The 19,099-nt window shown below is 48.2% G+C and overlaps 2 protein-coding genes across 6 annotated transcripts in view; one reads left to right on the top strand and one right to left on the bottom strand.

Moving 5' to 3' along the window:
• ANGPT2 (angiopoietin 2) overlaps nucleotides 1-15,253 on the bottom strand; it is a 56,167-nt gene extending 40,914 nt beyond the window's left edge. For both annotated transcript variants that reach the window (XM_041751947.1, XM_041751946.1), the window contains exon 1: nucleotides 14,961-15,253. In XM_041751947.1, coding sequence (XP_041607881.1) covers nucleotides 14,961-15,245 — 285 coding nt within the window. In that variant the 5' untranslated portion in view covers nucleotides 15,246-15,253. The remainder of the gene's footprint in view (nucleotides 1-14,960) is intronic.
• Nucleotides 1-19,099, top strand: part of MCPH1 (microcephalin 1) — a 232,876-nt gene that overhangs the window by 145,392 nt on the left and 68,385 nt on the right. The gene's annotated exons all lie outside the window — the stretch shown is intronic.

Here is a 19,099-nt window from a genome sequence, read left to right as displayed (position 1 = left end):
GAAGTGGGAATGAGGGTGGGGGAGAGGCAGGAAGTGTGAATGAGTGTGGGGGGAGAGTCAGGAAGTGGGGATGAGGGTGGGAGGACAAGGAGGAAGTGGGGATGAGGGTGGGGGGGAGAGGCAGGAAGTGGGGATGAGGGTGGGGGGAGAGGCAGGAAGTGGGGATGAGGGTGGGAGGACAAGTAGGAAGTGGGAATGAGGGTGGGGGGAGAGGCAGGAAGTGGGAATGAGTGTGGGAGGAGAGGCAGGAAGTGGGGATGAGGGTGGGAGGACAAGTAGGAAGTGGGAATGAGGGTGGGGGAGAGGCAGGAAGTGTGAATGAGTGTGGGGGGAGAGTCAGGAAGTGGGGATGAGGGTGGGAGGACAAGGAGGAAGTGGGGATGAGGGTGGGGGGAGAGGCAGGCAGTGGGAATGAGGGTGGGGGGAGAGGCAGGAAGTGTGAATGAGTGTGGGGGGAGAGTCAGGAAGTGGGGATGAGGGTGGGAGGACAAGGAGGAAGTGGGGATGAGGGTGGGGGGAGAGGCAGGAAGTGGGGATGAGGGTGGGGGGAGAGGCAGGAAGTGGGGATGAGGGTGGGGGGAGAGGCAGGAAGTGGGGATGAGGGTGGGAGGACAAGTAGGAAGTGGGAATGAGGGTGGGGGAGAGGCAGGAAGTGGGGATGAGGGTGGGGGAGAGGCAGGAAGTGGGAATGAGTGTGGGAGGAGAGGCAGGAAGTGGGGATGAGGGTGGAGGACAAGTAGGAAGTGGGAATGAGGGTGGGGGGAGAGGCAGGAAGTGGGGATGAGGGTGGGAGGAGAGGAGGAAGTGGGGAGAGGGTGGGAGGACAAGGAGGAAGTGGGGATGAGGTGGGGGGAGAGGCAGGAAGTGGGGATGAGGGTGGGGGGAGAGGCAGGAAGTGGGATGAGGGTGGGGAGAGGCAGGAAGTGGGGATGAGGGTGGGAGACAAGTAGGAAGTGGGATTGAGGGTGGGGGGAGAGGCAGGAAGTGTGAATGAGGGTGGGGCGGAGAGTCAGGAAGTGGGGATGAGGGTGGGAGGACAAGGAGGAAGTGGGGATGAGGGGTGGGGGAGAGTCAGGAAGTGGGGATGAGGGTGGGGGGAGAGGCAGGAAGTGGGGATGAGGGTGGGGGGAGAGGCAGGAAGTGGGGATGAGGTGGGAGGACAAGTAGGAAGTGGGGATGAGGGTGGGGAGAGTCAGGAAGTGGGGATGAGGGTCGGAGGACAAGTAGGAAGTGGGGATGAGGGTGGGGGGAGAGGCAGGAAGTGGGGATGAGGGTGGGAGGACAAGTAGGAAGTGGGGATGAGGGTGGGGGAGAGTCAGGAAGTGGGGATGAGGGTCGGGAGGACAAGTAGGAAGTGGGGATGAGGGTGGGGGGAGAGGCAGGAAGTGGGGATGAGGGTGGGGGGAGAGGCAGGAAGTGGGATGAGGGTGGGGGGAGAGTCAGGAAGTGGGGATGAGGGTGGGAGGACAAGGAGGAAGTGGAGATGAGGGTGGGGGGAGAGGCAGGAAGTGGGGATGAGGGTCGGGGGAGAGGCAGGAAGTGGGGATGAGGGTGGGGGGAGAGGCAGGAAGTGGGGATGAGGGTGGGAGGACAAGTAGGAAGTGGAGATGAGGGTGGGGGAGAGTCAGGAAGTGGGGATGAGGGTCGGAGGACAAGTAGGAAGTGGGGATGAGGGTGGGGGGAGAGGCAGGAAGTGGGGATGAGGGTGGGAGGACAAGTAGGAAGTGGGGATGAGGGTGGGGGAGAGTCAGGAAGTGGGGATGAGGGTGGAGTAGAGGCAGGAAGTGGGGATGAGGGTGGGAGACAAGTAGGAAGTGGGAATGAGGGTGGGGGAGAGGCAGGAAGTGTGAATGAGTGTGGGGGAGAGTCAGGAAGTGGGATGAGGGTGGGAGGACAAGGAGGAAGTGGGGATGAGGGTGGGGGGAGAGGCAGGAAGTGGGGATGAGGGTGGGAGGACAAGTAGGAAGTGGGAATGAGGGTGGGGAGAGGCAGGAAGTGGGGATGAGGGTGGGGGAGAGGCAGGAAGTGGGGATGAGGGTGGGAGGACAAGTAGGAAGTGGGAATGAGGGTGGGGGAGAGGCAGGAAGGGTGGGATGAGGGTGGGAGGACAAGTAGGAAGTGGGGATGAGGGTGGGGGAGAGGCAGGAAGTGGGGATGAGGGTGGGGGAGAGGCAGGAAGTGGGGATGAGGGTGGGAGGACAAGTAGGAAGTGGGGATGAGGGTGGGGGAGAGTCAGGAAGTGGGATGAGGGTGGGAGGACAAGTAGGAAGTGGAGATGAGGGTGGGGGAGAGTCAGGAAGTGGGGATGAGGGTCGGAGGACAAGTAGGAAGTGGGGATGAGGGTGGGGGGAGAGGCAGGAAGTGGGGATGAGGGTGGGAGGACAAGTAGGAAGTGGGGATGAGGGTGGGGGAGAGTCAGGAAGTGGGGATGAGGGTGGGGGGACAAGTAGGAAGTGGGGATGAGGGTGGGGGGAGAGGCAGGAAGTGGGGATGAGGGTGGGAGGACAAGTAGGAAGTGGGGATGAGGGTGGGGGAGAGGCAGGAAGAGGGAGTGAGGGGTGAGGGGACATGTGGGACGCGGGACTGCGGGTGGGGGGCACACAGGAATCAAGGAGCCGCAGGAGGTTTTCCGGTTGTCAGGGTCTGTTTGTTTCAACCAAGTGTGAGTCATCTCATCCTTGCTTTGCGACCAGAGTCACTGCGGTCGCGCCTGATTCGGCCTGACTCCTGTGAGCAGCTGAGTGTGTCAGGGTAGTGAGTTCTTGAACGCCCCCCCCCCCCCCCCCCCCCCCCCCCCCGCCCCGAGAAGCCTGGCTTCAGGCTGGAGTGACCTGCCTGCCACCTTGAACTTTGTGGCTTCGCATCTTTGCTGAGTCCCCTCGGCAGAAGGACCTACCCTGGAGCTTTGTGGGATTCAGATGATGAGCGGTTGGTTCCAGTGGAATCTTGGCCTCTGCTGCCGTGGCTCTGGGAGTCCTTTGGCCAAAGGGGGTCAGAGTCAGAACTTGATGGCCCAGGACGCCTATCTTGCATCGCAGCATTCTTCAGGTGTGTGCAGACCTCTTCCTCGACCCTTACACCATCAGTTCTCCGGAGCACGGACGCTCTGGGGAGAAAGTTCATGCCAGCCTAGGAAATGTACTGAAAATCCCGGGGATGTGAATCCTCATACTAAACCTTAAGCCCAGTGGCCGTGAGCTTTCCTCTGGCCCACGTCTGAAAAGCAGCTCTTGGGTCTCCATGGCTGGACGTCTTTGCGGTCCCGCAACTGCCCAGGAAGCAGGATCAGGCCAGGCCCCACGATAGAGGAGCTGGGCTATGGCACGGGGAGTGCACCTTATGGGTTTTCACAGGGGTGACTGTAAGGCAAACAGACTGAAGCATAATGCTGTCACAGAAACATTGGAACCCAAGGACAAACCATGGTGCTCCCAGACGCAGGCTCTCGTCTGTAAAGTTGCGTGCGGCTAGAAAATTGAGGTGTTGTCAGGGAGGAGGTGAAGACCGGGAAGGCCAGAGAAAGTGGTGGATGGCTACCTGACAGACCCTTTGTTTTATCCCCCTCTGTCTTCTTGTTAACCTCCGATGACGGAGGCCACCAATACATGTCAAAGAAGAGACGCCCCCCAGCACACGCGGTGTAGATTTCGTTAGCAGGCAGATTGGTCTTGGAAGTCAAGTCAAGGCGCCTTTCAGTCGGGCCAACCGCAGAGGTTCCCGAGACACAGTACAGGAAAAATAGTACACGGCCGTGTCCAATTAAGAAGTGTTGATATTCACAAAAGGACACAAATATCCACCTATAACCGTACAGTGAGCACACAAATTGTGTCATACACCTAAAATGAAACACTACACAGTAACGGGGAGGGGCAGATTTTAGTACAACAGCAAGGATGGATCAGAGAAGTAATCAATCAGAACCAAAAAAAAAAAGAATATGTATGGCATTGCCCCAATTATATGAAATCTAAAAGTTAGCACAATTAGCCTACAGGGACAGAGGGCAGGAGGGTGGCTAGCCTTGGGAGGAAGAGGGAAAGTAGCACCCCTTCCCAGTGGGGAGCGTGGTCTCCGACCCCCCAGCGGAAGCCTCAAGGCACAGATTGCACCAAACCCTATGACCCTATGTGCTCTGCATCTTGCCCTGTACACACACACGACAAAGTTGGACTCGTATACGCGGCACAGTGAGATGTCGACAGCAACCGATGGTACAGTAGGACAGTTCTCACGATACGCTCCGTGGAAGTTATGCGAATGTGCTCCCTCCCGCTCTCTCTTCCAAAATACCTTGTGTCTGGGCTCCCTGTCCTTGTGCTGACGTGGGGTGGTCCAGAGCCTATGTGGTGGGTGGAAGTGAGGCGAGTAGCACAGGCATCGTGACCAAGTGTCAGGCTAATCCTGACCTTCTGAGGACAGGTCAAAAGGAGAAGCGTGTGCTTCCAGACCATGGCTCAGTGTGGGCCCTGCCGCAGTGTAGGCGAGTCCATCTGAGTGTTGGGGCGCCCTGTGTGCACGCCCGTGGACTCAGGTCCTGCTCCTTAAGGCTTATTTCGCCCACCCCTTATTCCCACAGGGCTGTCCATGGAAGACTGGCATGGTAAGCTTAGCACCTGTACCTGCTTGCTCACAGATCCCTTCCTACGTGAGGACACATAGCCAAGTACGGGCCATTGTCTCCAGACTTCTCTGGCTGAGTTTCGTGATGCTGAGGGTGGCTGCTACCATGTGCACTTACACAACGTCATACGGACGTTTTAAAATCCTTTGGGTTTTACCATTTATATTAGTGTAGGTTCCAGGCCTGGGAGTGGAAAAAAAAAAAAAAGCAAAGCTTGGGAGGCGTTGGAACACTGCTGTTGATCAAAGGGCTTAGAAAGGAGACATACTGCTGACAGCCTAGCGTCTCCGTAGCCTGGCATCTCCACCTTCCTCCGGGGGTGACATGGAAATCCGAATATCCACCCAAACTGGTCTTCTCACTGTTTCCCCGTTCCCCACGTTTGCTCTTATCGTGCTGTGGGCCTGCTTTGGGTGTGACTGTCGTGCGTAGGGTCGAACGACAGGTGTCAGGGGGACACCGTGAAGCCTGCCACTCTCCTGACCCGCACAGGAAGATGTGCGCACTTTTATTTAAATCCTTGGAGAATGTGTGTTATTCTAAGAAGCTCAGAAATAAAGAAACGTGATTGTGCTTTTGTCAGCTGGGCACCATGCGATGCCACTCTGAGCGTGAGTTTCTTCCGTAAAGGAGGCAGAGAGTTTCTACCTTAAGTGGGCTTGTCACTGCATCCTAAACGTGACGTGTGCCAGCTGCTGTCGCGATGACGATCGACAGCAGCGACCAACTCCAAGGCACCGCCAAAGGGAAAAAAGTGCCTTAGTCCGTTCTGACCCGTGTTGACTGCTGTCACATGAATGCTCTCCTTTTGGCAAGAGCTCTGTAGGCTTTTTCAACAAACAAGTGGAAGATGCTGGCATCACAATCATGAGCCAACAGCCCCCTCGTTTTTGAAGAGGTGAGCGAGTGGTGCTAGGCTGTCTCCGTGGCCACTGTGGCCGACCTCTTAGGTCAACCAACTTAGGAGTTTGAGTCTCTTAAAACTGAGATGGACACAGAAAGGGTCCCAGCTCAAGGAGAGAGCATTGTGCATTCAACAAATGTTTTCCCTAGGTCTTTCTCCTCCACAGACCACTTATTTGAATGGTAATGGCATTTTGGAAGGAATAACAGTAAAGGGAGGCGACTTTCTTCACGCTAACACTGTGTGTTGCGGCTGTACAACCTTCATGGCTTGGGGCCGACTAATCATGTGGTAATAAGTAGGTTATGTGTATTAAACATTGTCCAATTAGAGGAGAAAGCACATATGGATTTACTGTGTTGTAACCCAGAAGGGGACCATATTTGAAAATATGGACAATTAATCACACATCACAAAATGACCAATGTTTATTTGAGGGAACGATGTTCTGATTAATCTTGATTCTTTAACATGTCACCTAATTATCCTAGCCATTGGTGTTTTTAAGAGCATTTTACTGTTAGAGTTAGGTTAAAACCAATTATGGTTAGGAATTCCTGTTAGTAACACTTCAGTTAAGTTTAAATCTGGATAAGTTTTAAAATTTTCTTAGTGAATTTAACAATCTGTTTCTTAGTAACTAAAAATAATAAGGAATTTCATATACATGCACCAAAGGTTAAGCATACATAATTAGCTTGTGGTCAGATTTTGATTATTTCATGTAATTCAGCAAAATATCTTCGGTCTAGCAGCATTTTTGCACCAGAATTTCTCATTAAGAAGACCAGTTTGCTTAGGGAAGTTTTAAGCTACATCTGTATGTAATAATTTTCCAAGATTCCAGAGACTAGATAGTAGTTAATAAAACTCAAAGGAATATTCTAATTATCTTCAGACTAATGTTTATAATTATTAAGCAGACAACCAAGAATTGATAGTATCTGTCGATTCCACAAATCTAATGGCAGAGAAAACGCTTACAGGAGCCCAGAGGAAATGATACCTCTTAGGAATTTTGAATCTTTTTTTTTTTTTTTTTTTTTTTAACCCAGACATGTGGGTTGACGAGTTAACTCCAGAATGGCCACTCAGAAGGCAGTTTGAGGACTGTCCTTCCGTATTAAGTTCCTGCCTTCTATAAAAACAGTACGGACAGGAGCGCAGCATTGCTTATAACTTAATTGGAAGCTGAAATGATTTAAAAAAAAATATGTTTAACAGTAAAGTTTGATTGTTTTAATGGGCCCCACAGCTTTATCTGTGAGCATGATGGAGCAACATAGACAGGAGGTGTGGGAGGAGATGCCGTGGGCAATTTCAGAGCACCGTGTTTCTAGAGAGATGCTCAGCCATGTGATATAAAGATAATTTCCGTCTGCACTTGCGATGGTCCTTTTCCATGTTGAAAGGAAATTCATTATTTTACAGAGCGAAGGTGCGCTTTGAGGTGTACAGCTCAAAGGTATAAGGTCAGATCATTCGCCCTGATAAGAGCGAGTGGAATTATGATCTTCAACATGAGATATGGTACAGATCTCGTTAACTGTGTTTCTGGTATTGTTATTAAAATTAATTGTAATTATAAACCCTGCAGTAGTGTAGCATCTAAGAGTTTCCAACTCACTTTTGCACATTCATCCCCTTATTTGAAACACATAATCCCTTAAAGTCCCTGCTACAGCCTTATGTTTCTGAAGTACACAGTGGGGGTTTTAGCCAGTTAACTTAGTTGAATAAGGCAAAGGAAGGGTCACTAAGCAAATTTAGTGAATCGTGCTAAAAAATAAAATAAAATAAAATGTTCCTTCCTAAGTGAAAAGGCTACATGCTGCATGATTCCAACTATATGACGTTCTGGAAAAGGCAAAAGTATGAACACAGTAAAAAGATCAGTGGTTGCCAGAGGTTTGGAGGAAGGGAGGGATGAATGGGTGGAGCACAGATGGTTTTTAGGGTGGTGGAAGTACTCCTCATGACACTACAAGGGTGGATACATTTGTCCAAACCTGTAGGTGTACAACACCATGAGTAAACCCTGATGTAAACTGTGGACTCCGGGCACTAATGGTGTGTTAATGTAAGTGCCTCAGTTGTAACAAATGCACCATTTGGTGTGGGGGTCGCTGACAATTGAGGGAGCGATGCAGGGATGTGGGGGCAGGAGGTATATGAGAAATCTCTGTACCTTTGGCTCAACTTTGCTGTGACCTAAAACTGCTCTAAAAAAATAAGTCTTTAAAGTTATTTGCTACATATAAAGAAGAGCAAATGAAAGAACAACAAAAAACTGGTATTCTGTAGCTTCAGATTGCACTGGAAAGTAACCTCAAAGGCATGCTTGTCTACCGGTAAGAGTATTGACTTCACATGTAAACATGACTTATTTTAGATCTCAGATCTCTTTGAATCTGAATAGCTGTGTCCAAGATAGCTCTTCTTTTGGTATAAAATACCTTTATTCCAAATTCAGGAGAACATGAACAGAACATAGCATTCCCTTTGTTCCAGGTTGGCTGAATTTCTGGGGCTGGCTTGGTCCAGAGATGAAACCCTTTGGAATGACCTCAGGGTTTGTTTTTTTTCCCCCCATCTCTTCCTTGTCCCTCAAAAGGCTCCTCAGGCAAGGAGGAGTAGTGGCTCCCTTGTCCCTCTTGCCCATCTTGAAACAGAAAGACCATCAGACTAACTGTCCTTTACAGAGTCCCACATAATTCAGAAGGTTACACTGAAGAGTATGGCCTCCTTGTTGTGGATTCATGAAATCAGAAAACTTCATGACCCATTTTTTTTTTCTCCTTTTTGCTTTGAACCTGTCTAACTACCAAGATGTGCATTTGGCTGCCAAAGTAGGAATCTCCAGGGTGGAGTGTCTTGAGCCCAGTACCAAGTGTTAATTAGTGAGATACAGAAGCTCGTCCACAATTCAGGTCTACCCTTTATTCCCAGCATTTGCTGGAGCAATCATCCTGAATGTGCCCCTGTCCATCCTAGAGGACAGTACTTAAGATGTGGATGGCAGGTCCTGTCCCCAGGCTGATCAGATTAAGTCACCCTGGTGGAACAGCCGCCCTCACATGGAGAAGACTGGTCAGATGAGCACATGTGTCAATATGGTCTAGACAGAATGTGACAAAATTGAGAAATGGAGAGGTTGAATGCTTGCCTCCTTTTAAGACTTTACTAATATCCTCTACCTAAAAAACAACAACTTATGAATGAATATTCACTTATAAAAATGATACTTTCTCAAAGAAACTGTGTCAACATGATAAAATAATGTATTTTCTAAGACCTATGTATCTTGACCTCTCTTTAAAAATCACTATTGTTCACACACACAGAAAAAGTAACATGACATAGTAATAAATATCAGCTTATATTCTTAATGTATATACTTAGTTTGCTTGATTGTTGGTTTTTTTAAAATATTAAATATTGGATGCAGATACTTTGTTGAGTTGTCAGATTAATGTAAAGATTTCAAAAGCAATTCATAGACTCTGAGCAGTTGCTCAAAGGGCAGACTGAGGCTGATTTTGGAGCAAAGTAATTACCATCCCAGGCACCCCCTGGGGCTGGTCCCACAGAGGTTTTAATTAGGTTCTAGTTGAATGGCAAAGATAATGGTTGTAGCTGGTTGAAGGAGCCATGATGGTTAAAAGGATTAGACCCACTCCTCAGGGGATTTTAATAGGTTTTCACATCTTTCATCAGCTGGTACGTGCCAAGATTAGGATAAGAAAGAAAGGTGATTTCATGGGGAAATATATAATTAAATTATTAATTTACAGACAGCTAGCATACCTGACTCAGAGTTCAGGTGGTGGAGGAGAGTTCATCCCTTTATTGTCAGACCATATGTGAAACAGTCATTTTAATCCCAATAAATGTTGAAAATTCTTATTCTAAAACACTACCTGTGAAAAAAAAACTTTTTTTTACTGGTTTTGATTACATCAGATCATTGATCAGTCTCATTTTAACCATTACTACCATGCTGACGTCAAGGTATTTTTGCTTATACCCATCTGTAGAATGCTGGATGATTTTAAACTCAAATAGAGGACGGAGCAGGTCCTACATTATTTTGCTGGGACTGAATTTTCTTTGAACTTACAAGTGTTACTGTGAAATTCAGGATGTTACCTGAGGGCAACATCCAGAAAAGGGTTGTTACTATCTATCTGTACAGTGTATAGGAATCTGCACATACACCTTCTCTTGGTTACCAAAGAATTTGCCTTTACTCTTCTGAACTACAAAGTGGAATTTGGGGTAATTACTCAAAACACAAGATATTCCCAACTGTGTTTTTGTTTCTTAGCAGCTTTGGCACCATTCTCTTAGAAACAATGGCACATCTTACCTGTAAACATTTGGTAACAAGGCCGTCTGCTCAGTAGCCATCATGTGCCAGGGCTGCTGAAGTGCTCTGGAATTCCAGTGCAGAGGCCTGCCCTGGGATGCCCGCCCTGTGCTATCTCACACAGGATGCATAGGTGCTGGGAATTACCAGCATTGCTGACTTCGGATGTCAACCAAGTTACTTAACCTCCCAGAACTACTTTCTTTTTTAATTTTTAATTTAAAAAATTATGAGTTATCAGGTAGGTATAAGTGTGTATATTACAATATTTATAGCACATTTAAAAATAATCCTGTGTGTGTGTGTGTGTGTGTGTGTGTAAGCATCTATAGGCATTAAATATTAAGGATGGTTATTTCAGAATGATGGAATTATACATAGTGTGTGTGCTTTGTGCATTCTTTGCATGTTCTAGTTTCTATAATAACCATGGATGACCTTAGTGACAAGGAAAAATGACCATTCAGAAGGAGTTTGTATTGATTTTCCTTTTATGAAAGAGGTTTCAGTGGAGTGACCAAACTGTTAATATAGCCCTCTGCCACCTCCACTCTCCAATGCCCCCGATCTCCTTCACCAGGTCTTTGTCTCGTCACTCACCTACTCTGTGTAGTCCTTACTGCCTCCTGACATGTGTTCTTCCAGGAAGGCCATGGTGTAACGCAGCAAGTCCCCACCAGGGTCAAACCCTTCATCATTGACTTCACCTCACTGATTTATTCCAAGCACTAGAATGCTGCCAGGACACACGGAGGCTTTCAATAAATATTTGTTGAACAAATAAATGAACTTTAATGGTTCCTGCCCAAAAGGACTGGGAGGGGGTAGAGTGGAATTCACTCCTTTACGTTAGTGGGCTAAGAAATAGCACTACATTCATGTTCATTCACACTTCTCCCAACAGTTTTTCTCTACTTTTTCCAGACCCATGGAAAATTCTGGTTTTTGTCAAGGGGTGGGGGTGGGGGGGCGGTGTACGTGCCTTTCCGTGTTTGTTTTCCTATCTAGGTAATCCCTACAAGACTTCCAAACTGCAAAGCACATTGATATTATCTTGACCCATGTTTATAAGTGATTACAAATAGATAGGATTATATCTACCATGCCTGTGCTCTAGAGATAGTCTTGGGACAAAACAGGATAAGGTGAGAGGAGTGCTTTAAAGTGATTCAGTGTTGGGATGCCTGGGTCCCAACTTTTGGATCACAACCTGTTTGTAAACTGTAAACAACTACATTGATTAAAACAAACCAATTTTCAAATTTTAGTGTGGAGACTTTATGGATCACCTAGTGTCTAAACAAGAAGTAAGACACTATAGAAGTTACATACAGATCCATTTCCTAGTTCTAGACTCTGCAGGCAAATAATCATCTCCCCGTAGTGTGGTACCTACGTAGTTCAGCATGCCAAAAGCCCCATTTAATAAGCAGGGACTACTTGACCATGGAAAGCAAATCTTATATAAACAACAAATACTACATATGCTAAATATTTAGTATATTTTATATAACATACACAGTAAGCACACAATGTACTAAATATCTTACATAATATATAGTAGACATTATACCTGCATTTTCCAAACTTAAATGTGTTATACTTCCTCTACCATAGTGAAACTTTAATCACCTCTTCATCCCTTACTATATGATGTTTATATATAATTAAATAACGACAGTAACCATTTCCCTGCCATCTGAAACAGGAGCTTTATTCAGCTTATCTGAATGCACAAAATTTGCTGCTAATACTGGACGCAGTCATGTTTCATGATTCAAGATACAACAGATAGAGTTCTGCTCTGGTACTTGGTACTGCAGTCAACCTTTGGCTACAGATATTGTAGGATTTGGGGTTTTCTTTTCTTTAGTGAGCTAAGCTCTGGTTTTTTTGTTTGTTTGAATATACAGCTAAGGAGTGTTTTGCAACCACGCGTGATAAAACACACACTCCCCCATTCCCCACCCCCCAGTCCCCCAGCAGGGATGGGGGTGGGACTGGTGGTCTGAGTGCACCTGAGCCTCTGACCATCAGTTTTTCCCATCGACAGCAATTTTGTTTTTAGCAGAAGTGCATTGTCCCCTTATACGTACACTGCAGAATAGTAGTTCCTCATACCTTATTAAAAGGATATGTTTTTATTAGTTTTAGAGAAAGAAAAGCATCTAGACTCAGGTTTATAGTGCCTACTCTGTACTTTTATTTAAAAAAAAGAGGAAATGTTTACATCAATTTAAGAGGCATTAGCTTTATTTTTCAAAACATTCTGTTTTAAAGCACAATAGACTTTGCAGTTGTTTATAAATTTGAGGTATTCACCAGTGTGAAATAATTGTTTATTTCCTTTCCCTATTTCCTCTTATAGGAAAAGAAAAATACATTCAGTCTCTAGGCAAGATAAAATCCACTTTGCTAAGTTATTTGTCAGTTTTTATAAAGTGAGTTTAAAATCACCGGGGCAGAGGGAATGCGACATATAATGTTTTTTTTAGGTCATCGTGGTGTATTTAGTAAACTCTCATGCGTTTATCTTGCCCTTGTTTTAACCACGGAGCAGAAAGCGAGCCCTCCCTGTATTGTTCCATTCATATTACACTGCACTCATTCAGGAGTCTGACACTTCCTTTGCCTGGCAGATTAAAGGGGCAGAGTGGCATCTTTTGATGATGTGCAAAACAGCTTTCTTAGTCCAAGCTCCTTACAGTTTTCCCACCCTGCCACCTCCCACAGACACCCCCTCCCTAATTTTTAGTGTTGGTCAGGGAGAAAGAGAAAATATGAAAACACTAAAAAAAGAAAAAAAAAGGCCTAAAGTAAAGGAAATATGGTAAACAAAAGAAAAACACAGAATTGTGCTTTTTCTCTCCGGCATAGTCTCACAATACATGTTAGATTGTGATGTTGAACCTTTAATCCTGTGGCTTATCTATCATCCCATTATATATTATTTTCTCCCTTATGAGAAAAGCAGTGTTTATTATCACAGGTGACAAAACACAGAAACATAAAACAAAGCAAAGAGGTTACATTTAACCACTTTAAACAGCTTTGGTGTTTGCTTTTTTAAGCTTTCGTGCCCGAATGAGAAGCCTGTGAACAGAGGGAGTGAACACAAACTGTCCTTCTCAGGTGTACATCACCCAGATAGGCCAGGTGAACAGGTGCTGAGCCTTGGAAAGATAAACATGACATCATTCTTGGTGATAATTTAGCTAGATAGCTAGAGAAAGAAATCTAGAAATGCCGTTGTGCTGCTGTTCAAATATTTACTAATTGAACCAGGAAAGGGGGAAAAATGTTGGCTTCTCCATGTAGAATCTCTTGTCCCTTTCTTTCCTTAAATAGTGTCTCAAAGATCCAAGAGAAGAGGGTTGTTTATCTAAGGAAGAAATATGAGCTTTGACTATGCAGTTTTTCAGATGTACTTACTGTGGCTTTCATTAAGCAAATGCAATTTAGCAGTCTTGCATTTGTCAAAACATTCTTTCAGGTTCCTCAAGTGTTTAAAAGAGGACTTGCCAGTCGGGCAGATGAGGATGTTCACCTGTGTTGCTGTGTACTTTTTTTAAAGTACATCTGTGAATGAACAGCTTTTTTTTTTTTTTTAAGTGCACATGTATGAATTATTGAAGATTTTTAAAGCACACACCCCAGGAATCTCCTTAGGAAAAGAGGAAAACCTGGGGGAGAATTTGCCCAGAGGGGCCAGTGCCTTCAAAGATCATTAGTAATGAGTTGTGTACTACACAGCAGGCCTTTCTGATAAGTGTTTGTGTTTTCTGTGTCTGCACTGAAGCGGCCGCTCTGGTGGCTGAGGGCGCTCATTCATTCCGGCTCAGACTCAAGTCCTAACTCAGTTGTTTCCTCTCTGAAGGTAGGACAGCTAATGAGAAACACAGATTCGGAGCCAAGATCTATTCTAAGATTAAGATAAAGTATCCTAGCAGAAAGCTTATGGTGAAATGAAAGGCTGGGAATTCTTTCTGGGACAGCGTCCTGAGTGGAGCGAATTAGCCTGTTCAGAGGCACCTTCTGTGCCGCGTGCGGGCATCATGATGTGATGTCACGATGATCGTCAGTGATTCATCTACTCACACAGTTTGTGTAAGCCTCCTCCGGAATATGCATAGTCCGTATCAGGAAAAATTGGGTGGGGGGTGACTTTGGGTTTTGGATAAAGAGCTTTCCATGAAGAAAATGATTCCTTGTGAAAGAAAAACTGAGCTTTGGGGGTTAAAGTCTCTATGAAACGTCCATGAAACCCTGTGTCACCAGAGCCCGGAGAACATGACCGTCTTATCGCAGCGCAGCTGCAGAGAGTGCCCGGCTCCCGTCCCACGTGGGGGACCGTCGCAGCCCGCAGGAGCCCCAGGCTGGCTCCTGCACATTCCCCCGGATGCTTGGAAAACTCACCCCATGTACAAAATGACAGACCCTTCAGGGGGGTAAAGCCCTCCGATTCTGAGAAACATCAAGTCTGCTTTATTTAATTTCCTTTCATTTACCAAGAGTCACAACCTATTTTAGTAAATAAATTCAGGAAATTGGTAAAGCACTTTACTCCATCCGTTATGCATCAGTAATTAGCATGATTGTCACGTTTTTCCTGGCTCCAGCGCTGCTGCTGCTGCTGCTGCTGCTGCTGCTGCTGCTGCTGCTTACAGCTTCCCTCCCATGCCTGCGACCGGTTTATAACATCCCTGGAAAGGGGTGTTACTGAGCTTAAACCACTTACACAAACAACACAGTCTACACGTTTTGCAGGGAGAAGTGCACTTCCTCTGCTTTATTAAATAAAGATCCCGAACTCAGAGGGATTTTTCTCTACAGGTCCTGGCATTCTTCTCAAATAATCCTTTCACTCTGCACCCAGAACTACTTTACAGCCCGGCATAGAATAAAAGAAATGATAATTCATTCGAAGGTATTAGCTAATACCTCTCTCTCCTGTGCTAATGGCTTTTTTTTTTTTTTGGAGGAGGAGGAGGGCAGCGTTTGTGAAAACTGAGCTGATCAGCTCCAGCTCTTCACCAAGTAGAAATAAATGATTGTTTCCCTACCTTAATTAGCCACTGCGTATTATTCTCCATGATGTTCTCTAACACTTGGAGCCGCTGCACCGAGTCGTCGTAATCTAGCGGCGCGTCCCTCTGCACGGCGTTGGGCACGTAGGAGCCGGAGGAGCGGCAGTTGTCTGTTTCTGGCAGGAGGAACGTGTAGCTGCAGGACCCGTGCTGAACCTGGTACTGCCTTCTCCCAATGCTGTCCATGCTTCTCCGAAAGTTGTTGTAGGCTGCGGCTCGGACAAGATCACAGCTCAGAGTAAAGAAAACAATCTGCCACATTCTTTCTGTCTTTCAGTAAAAAAAAAAAAAAAAAAAAAAAAAACAGCCAGCAGCTTAGCAAAGGCGAAGGCACATAGGGAAGCGAAGGCACTGGGGCTCTGGGTCCTAGGCTGCCCTCTCAGATGCAGGGCTCTGCTGACATGCTGTCAGGTCCATCAGTGGGACTCCTGCCTCCTCTTGCAGCAGGAGCTTGGTTGTTCGGGCCGTCTCCCCTCCTGCGGGTCGGTCCTGCCGCCAGCTGTCAGACGGCCGAGGCTCCTGAGCCCTGCGCTTGCCTTCACGGGCCGGCGTGAGTGCCTCTTTGTTTTCCTCGTTCCCTAAATTGTGACGGGACGAGCATCCTTTCCTTTCCTTATATGATAAGTTGATAAGAGCAGCCAGGACATGTGCAGCAAGCTGCTCCGCCCTCCTGGCTTGTCTGTTATCTTCCTGTAGGGGGGTCACTAGCCACACAACAGGAACATTCCCGGCATGGTGTGTGCTGTCCAACCAGGGCTGCGGGCTGCAGACCCCCCGGGGAGGCTGATCATTCACAGGACCCCCGAGTGTGCCAGAGGCACCACCCGGAGGGAGCATTTCCTAGAGAGACACGCGGGTCTCTCGCGTCCGAGACGGGCCGCGCGGTGCTTAGCTGGTGAAATATCTGGGAGTAATAACTTTAAAGTACAATGAAAGTTCCTGTTTTTTCCTTTAGGAATAAAAATACTGCAAATATGTCAGGACTTTGGTTTATTTTTGTTATTACAAACAAAGAGGAAAAAGAAGTCTCGCTCTTGTAAATCCCTTTTTTGCCTCTTCAGAGGAAAACAGTTTCCTTGGTATTTCTTAATTTTTTTTTTTCTTTTGAAAACCGTTGGATGGAAGGTCGCACTTTCTTAAATCGTGGCGGGAATATCAGCTCCTGGGACTCGTGACAGTTGATCTGTTAAACAAAATATCCACCTCAAAATTCCAAGTAAGAGATACTGGACACATGAAGGGTCCATCAAATCACAAAACACAGAGAAATCAGAATTTAAGTAAGAGGATGGTGAGAGAGGAACATAGACTTCCTCTGCTTTAGGTCAGGATTTGCTCAAATCCCATCATTTTATGATTTTTATTTTTATTCATTTATTTGAATATCATATCATTTATTCTTTACGGCGTTAGCTAGATCAGCCCCACTCTGTGGGGGCTCGGGCAGATCACCTCTCATTTTAAATTGAGCTCTACCATCCTTAATCTGTAAAATTCCAGGGTTGCACCAACTCCCAGGATTTTTCTGTTTCACGTCTGTGGCTCCGTCAGTCCCCTGGGCGACTTCCTTCAATAACTAAAACTTAATACTTTCGGGATTAGCAATGTGCTGACCGGTCAGGGTGTCCACGGGGGAACACCCCAGCGTCTTTGCCAGGGTCTGAGTCTGTCTCAGCGCGCAGGATTTGTCCTCCCTGGCCAGCGGCAGCCTGTCTACACACTGACCGACGGACCCCCCGCACCCCCTGCACCCCGCGCACCCCCCACCCGCCCCGTGAAAGTCACAGTCGGTCCCTATCACGCACGAGCAGCTTTCAGAGCATTCCAGAATTATGGTTTTTAACTCTTGGGTGCTTATGGAATTTGTGTGGTAGATTGTCTTCCCGGAATGTGTATTTTCAAGAGACCTAATTAGACCTTTCAAAACATCCCTCCTACGCATGGACTGGCTCCCAGGTTCCCTCTGGGGCCGAGGTTCTTAACCTGAGGTCCATGCACAGAATTCAAGGGGTCCATGAACTTCAATGGAGAAAAATACATCTTCGTTCTTCACCAAACTGTAACTGAAATACGGCCCGTCCTATAACCGGGGCTCGGCCATGAGCAACCGTGGTCAGTACCCCTGGCTTTGTCCTCAATAGCAATTGTAGCTGGTTTTGTCACGAGACCTCAAGCCATCCCTTGGACTCAGCACCGCATCATTGTCAGACTCATCCCTGGATCTTGTTCCCTAATGTCCCCATATCGTGGCACATGTCCTTTCCTGAGAAGGGGGTCATGGACTCCGTGAGGCTTGCAGAGGGCCTGTGCGCAGGGAGAGACATAGGGCAGTAGAGGTGGTGGGCTTCAGCCGCGATTCTGAAGGAGGAGATTAGGGAAAATGCACCCACTCGGACGGCTAACCGGGCGGGGGGCAGCATGCAGGCTCGGAGGACAAGCCCGGTGGAGGCTTGAAGCCAGGGCCTCCGCCTACAAGGTGCTTCTCTCTGAAATGCCTTCTAGGACCAGTCATGGTCCTGGGTGCAGAGCAGTCATGTCCCTGAGCGTTCCTTTCTTCATCAGTGTGCTTTCTGCTCAGAGGGAAGCCCTCTTCCACCCTCAGCCGTTGCAAGCATGTGGTCATCCCGGGAACGGCCAGTGGACATGTAGGGTAGGCAACGTGCTAAGCGTATCCTCTGTTTGGAGAACACCTGCCTGCCCCGGGAGGGTGGGAAGAAGCCTCTGCGGAGACCCCTGCACCCGGCCTCCGTGGGTCCTGGGCACGGGCGTGATGCGCCGGAGCTCCCGACGGGAACGGCCCATAAACTAGGAGGGCGCAGGAGAGGGGCCTGGGCACAGGCAGGGCGGGGGGTCGCCTTCTGGCCCGTCGAGGCTGCACGGGCCTTGGGTCAGGAGCTCACCACGCTGCGGGCCAGGGTGCCGCGGGAGGGAGGCCGTGGCCGGGCCGAGGGCTTCCTACGGGGGCAGCGATGTCTGGCCAGAAAGAACGTGCCTCTCAATGCTGGCCCCGGGGCGGGTGAGGACGGTGTGCTCGGGACTGGGCGCCCAGCTGCCCGGGACTGGACCCGTGTGTCCCCGAGCACCTGCAGCGGCCCCGCCGTAACTCAGGGTGCCACCAGCAGGAGGCCCTGGAAGCGGGAGGCAGATCCGGGTGGGACCCACAGCCACGCAGCGCCCCCTGCCCCAGGTCGGCCGAGGGACCATTCCTGCCCCAGCCCAGGGATGGCAGGCTGAGCAACCCCCCTCCGCCCCAACTAGGAACCAGACTTGGCCGTGCTTCTCAGAACCCTCAACTGTTCATTTTCAAAGAGAATCCAGAGTTTTCCTCAGTGCCCTGCAGATAGGATTGCAAAGGCACATGAAACGACCAAGGGAGAAATGTTATTACAGCCTTCCCAAAAGCTGCCTTCCTGCCCAACCATTTTTTTTCCCCTGACATATTTGCTGGACAGCTGTGCATGGTACTATTTATTTTCTTAATAATGTTTGTTTTCTCCCCCATACTGTATGTCATCAGCTGAAATTTTGGAGGCTCCCATTGATTTTCTGTAGAGCTGCCTCAAGTCCTCCTTGCACTTTGCTATCACGAGGTAAATCCTGTGTGACGGCACCAAAACGCCCACATTTACCTGCTCCTGGGAGAAGGAGGTCAGCCTTACAAAGAACAGAGATGGTGCTTCAGACTGGCCCGTGGGACAGAGGCTCTAACGTGTGCTTAATGCCAGAGGCTCTCCCAGTGTCGGTGGCCTCCCTGTCCCCTCCTGAAACGTAGGTCCGTGTACGCGGAGATCCACTTCTGTCTGCATCATGGAATCTGACCTATCCCAACCTTCCAGGGGCCCCAGGTCACCCAGGGCAATCTCGGAGGCTCTCAGACGTTGGGCTCTGTTCAAGGGTCTCAGGAACCCTGGAGCCACAGCGGATGCCAGCTTTAGGACGGTGCAGAGTGGGGCAGCCCCCGAGCCGTGATTGCCAAATAGGAACTGTGAGTACGCCCGAGTGACCTCCGCTGTGGTCCGGGGAGCCTGCTTAACATCCCGTCTGTAACTGGACCATTAAATTGTTGGACAGATCAAGGGACGGAAGCAGGACCGGCGAGCCCAGGGAGAGGGGGG

The sequence above is a fragment of the Vulpes lagopus genome, chromosome 4 (assembly GCF_018345385.1).
Source record: "Vulpes lagopus strain Blue_001 chromosome 4, ASM1834538v1, whole genome shotgun sequence".
Lineage (NCBI taxonomy): Eukaryota > Metazoa > Chordata > Mammalia > Carnivora > Canidae > Vulpes > Vulpes lagopus.
Note: the sequence above shows the minus strand (reverse complement) of the source record. Positions and strands in the feature narration are given on the sequence as shown.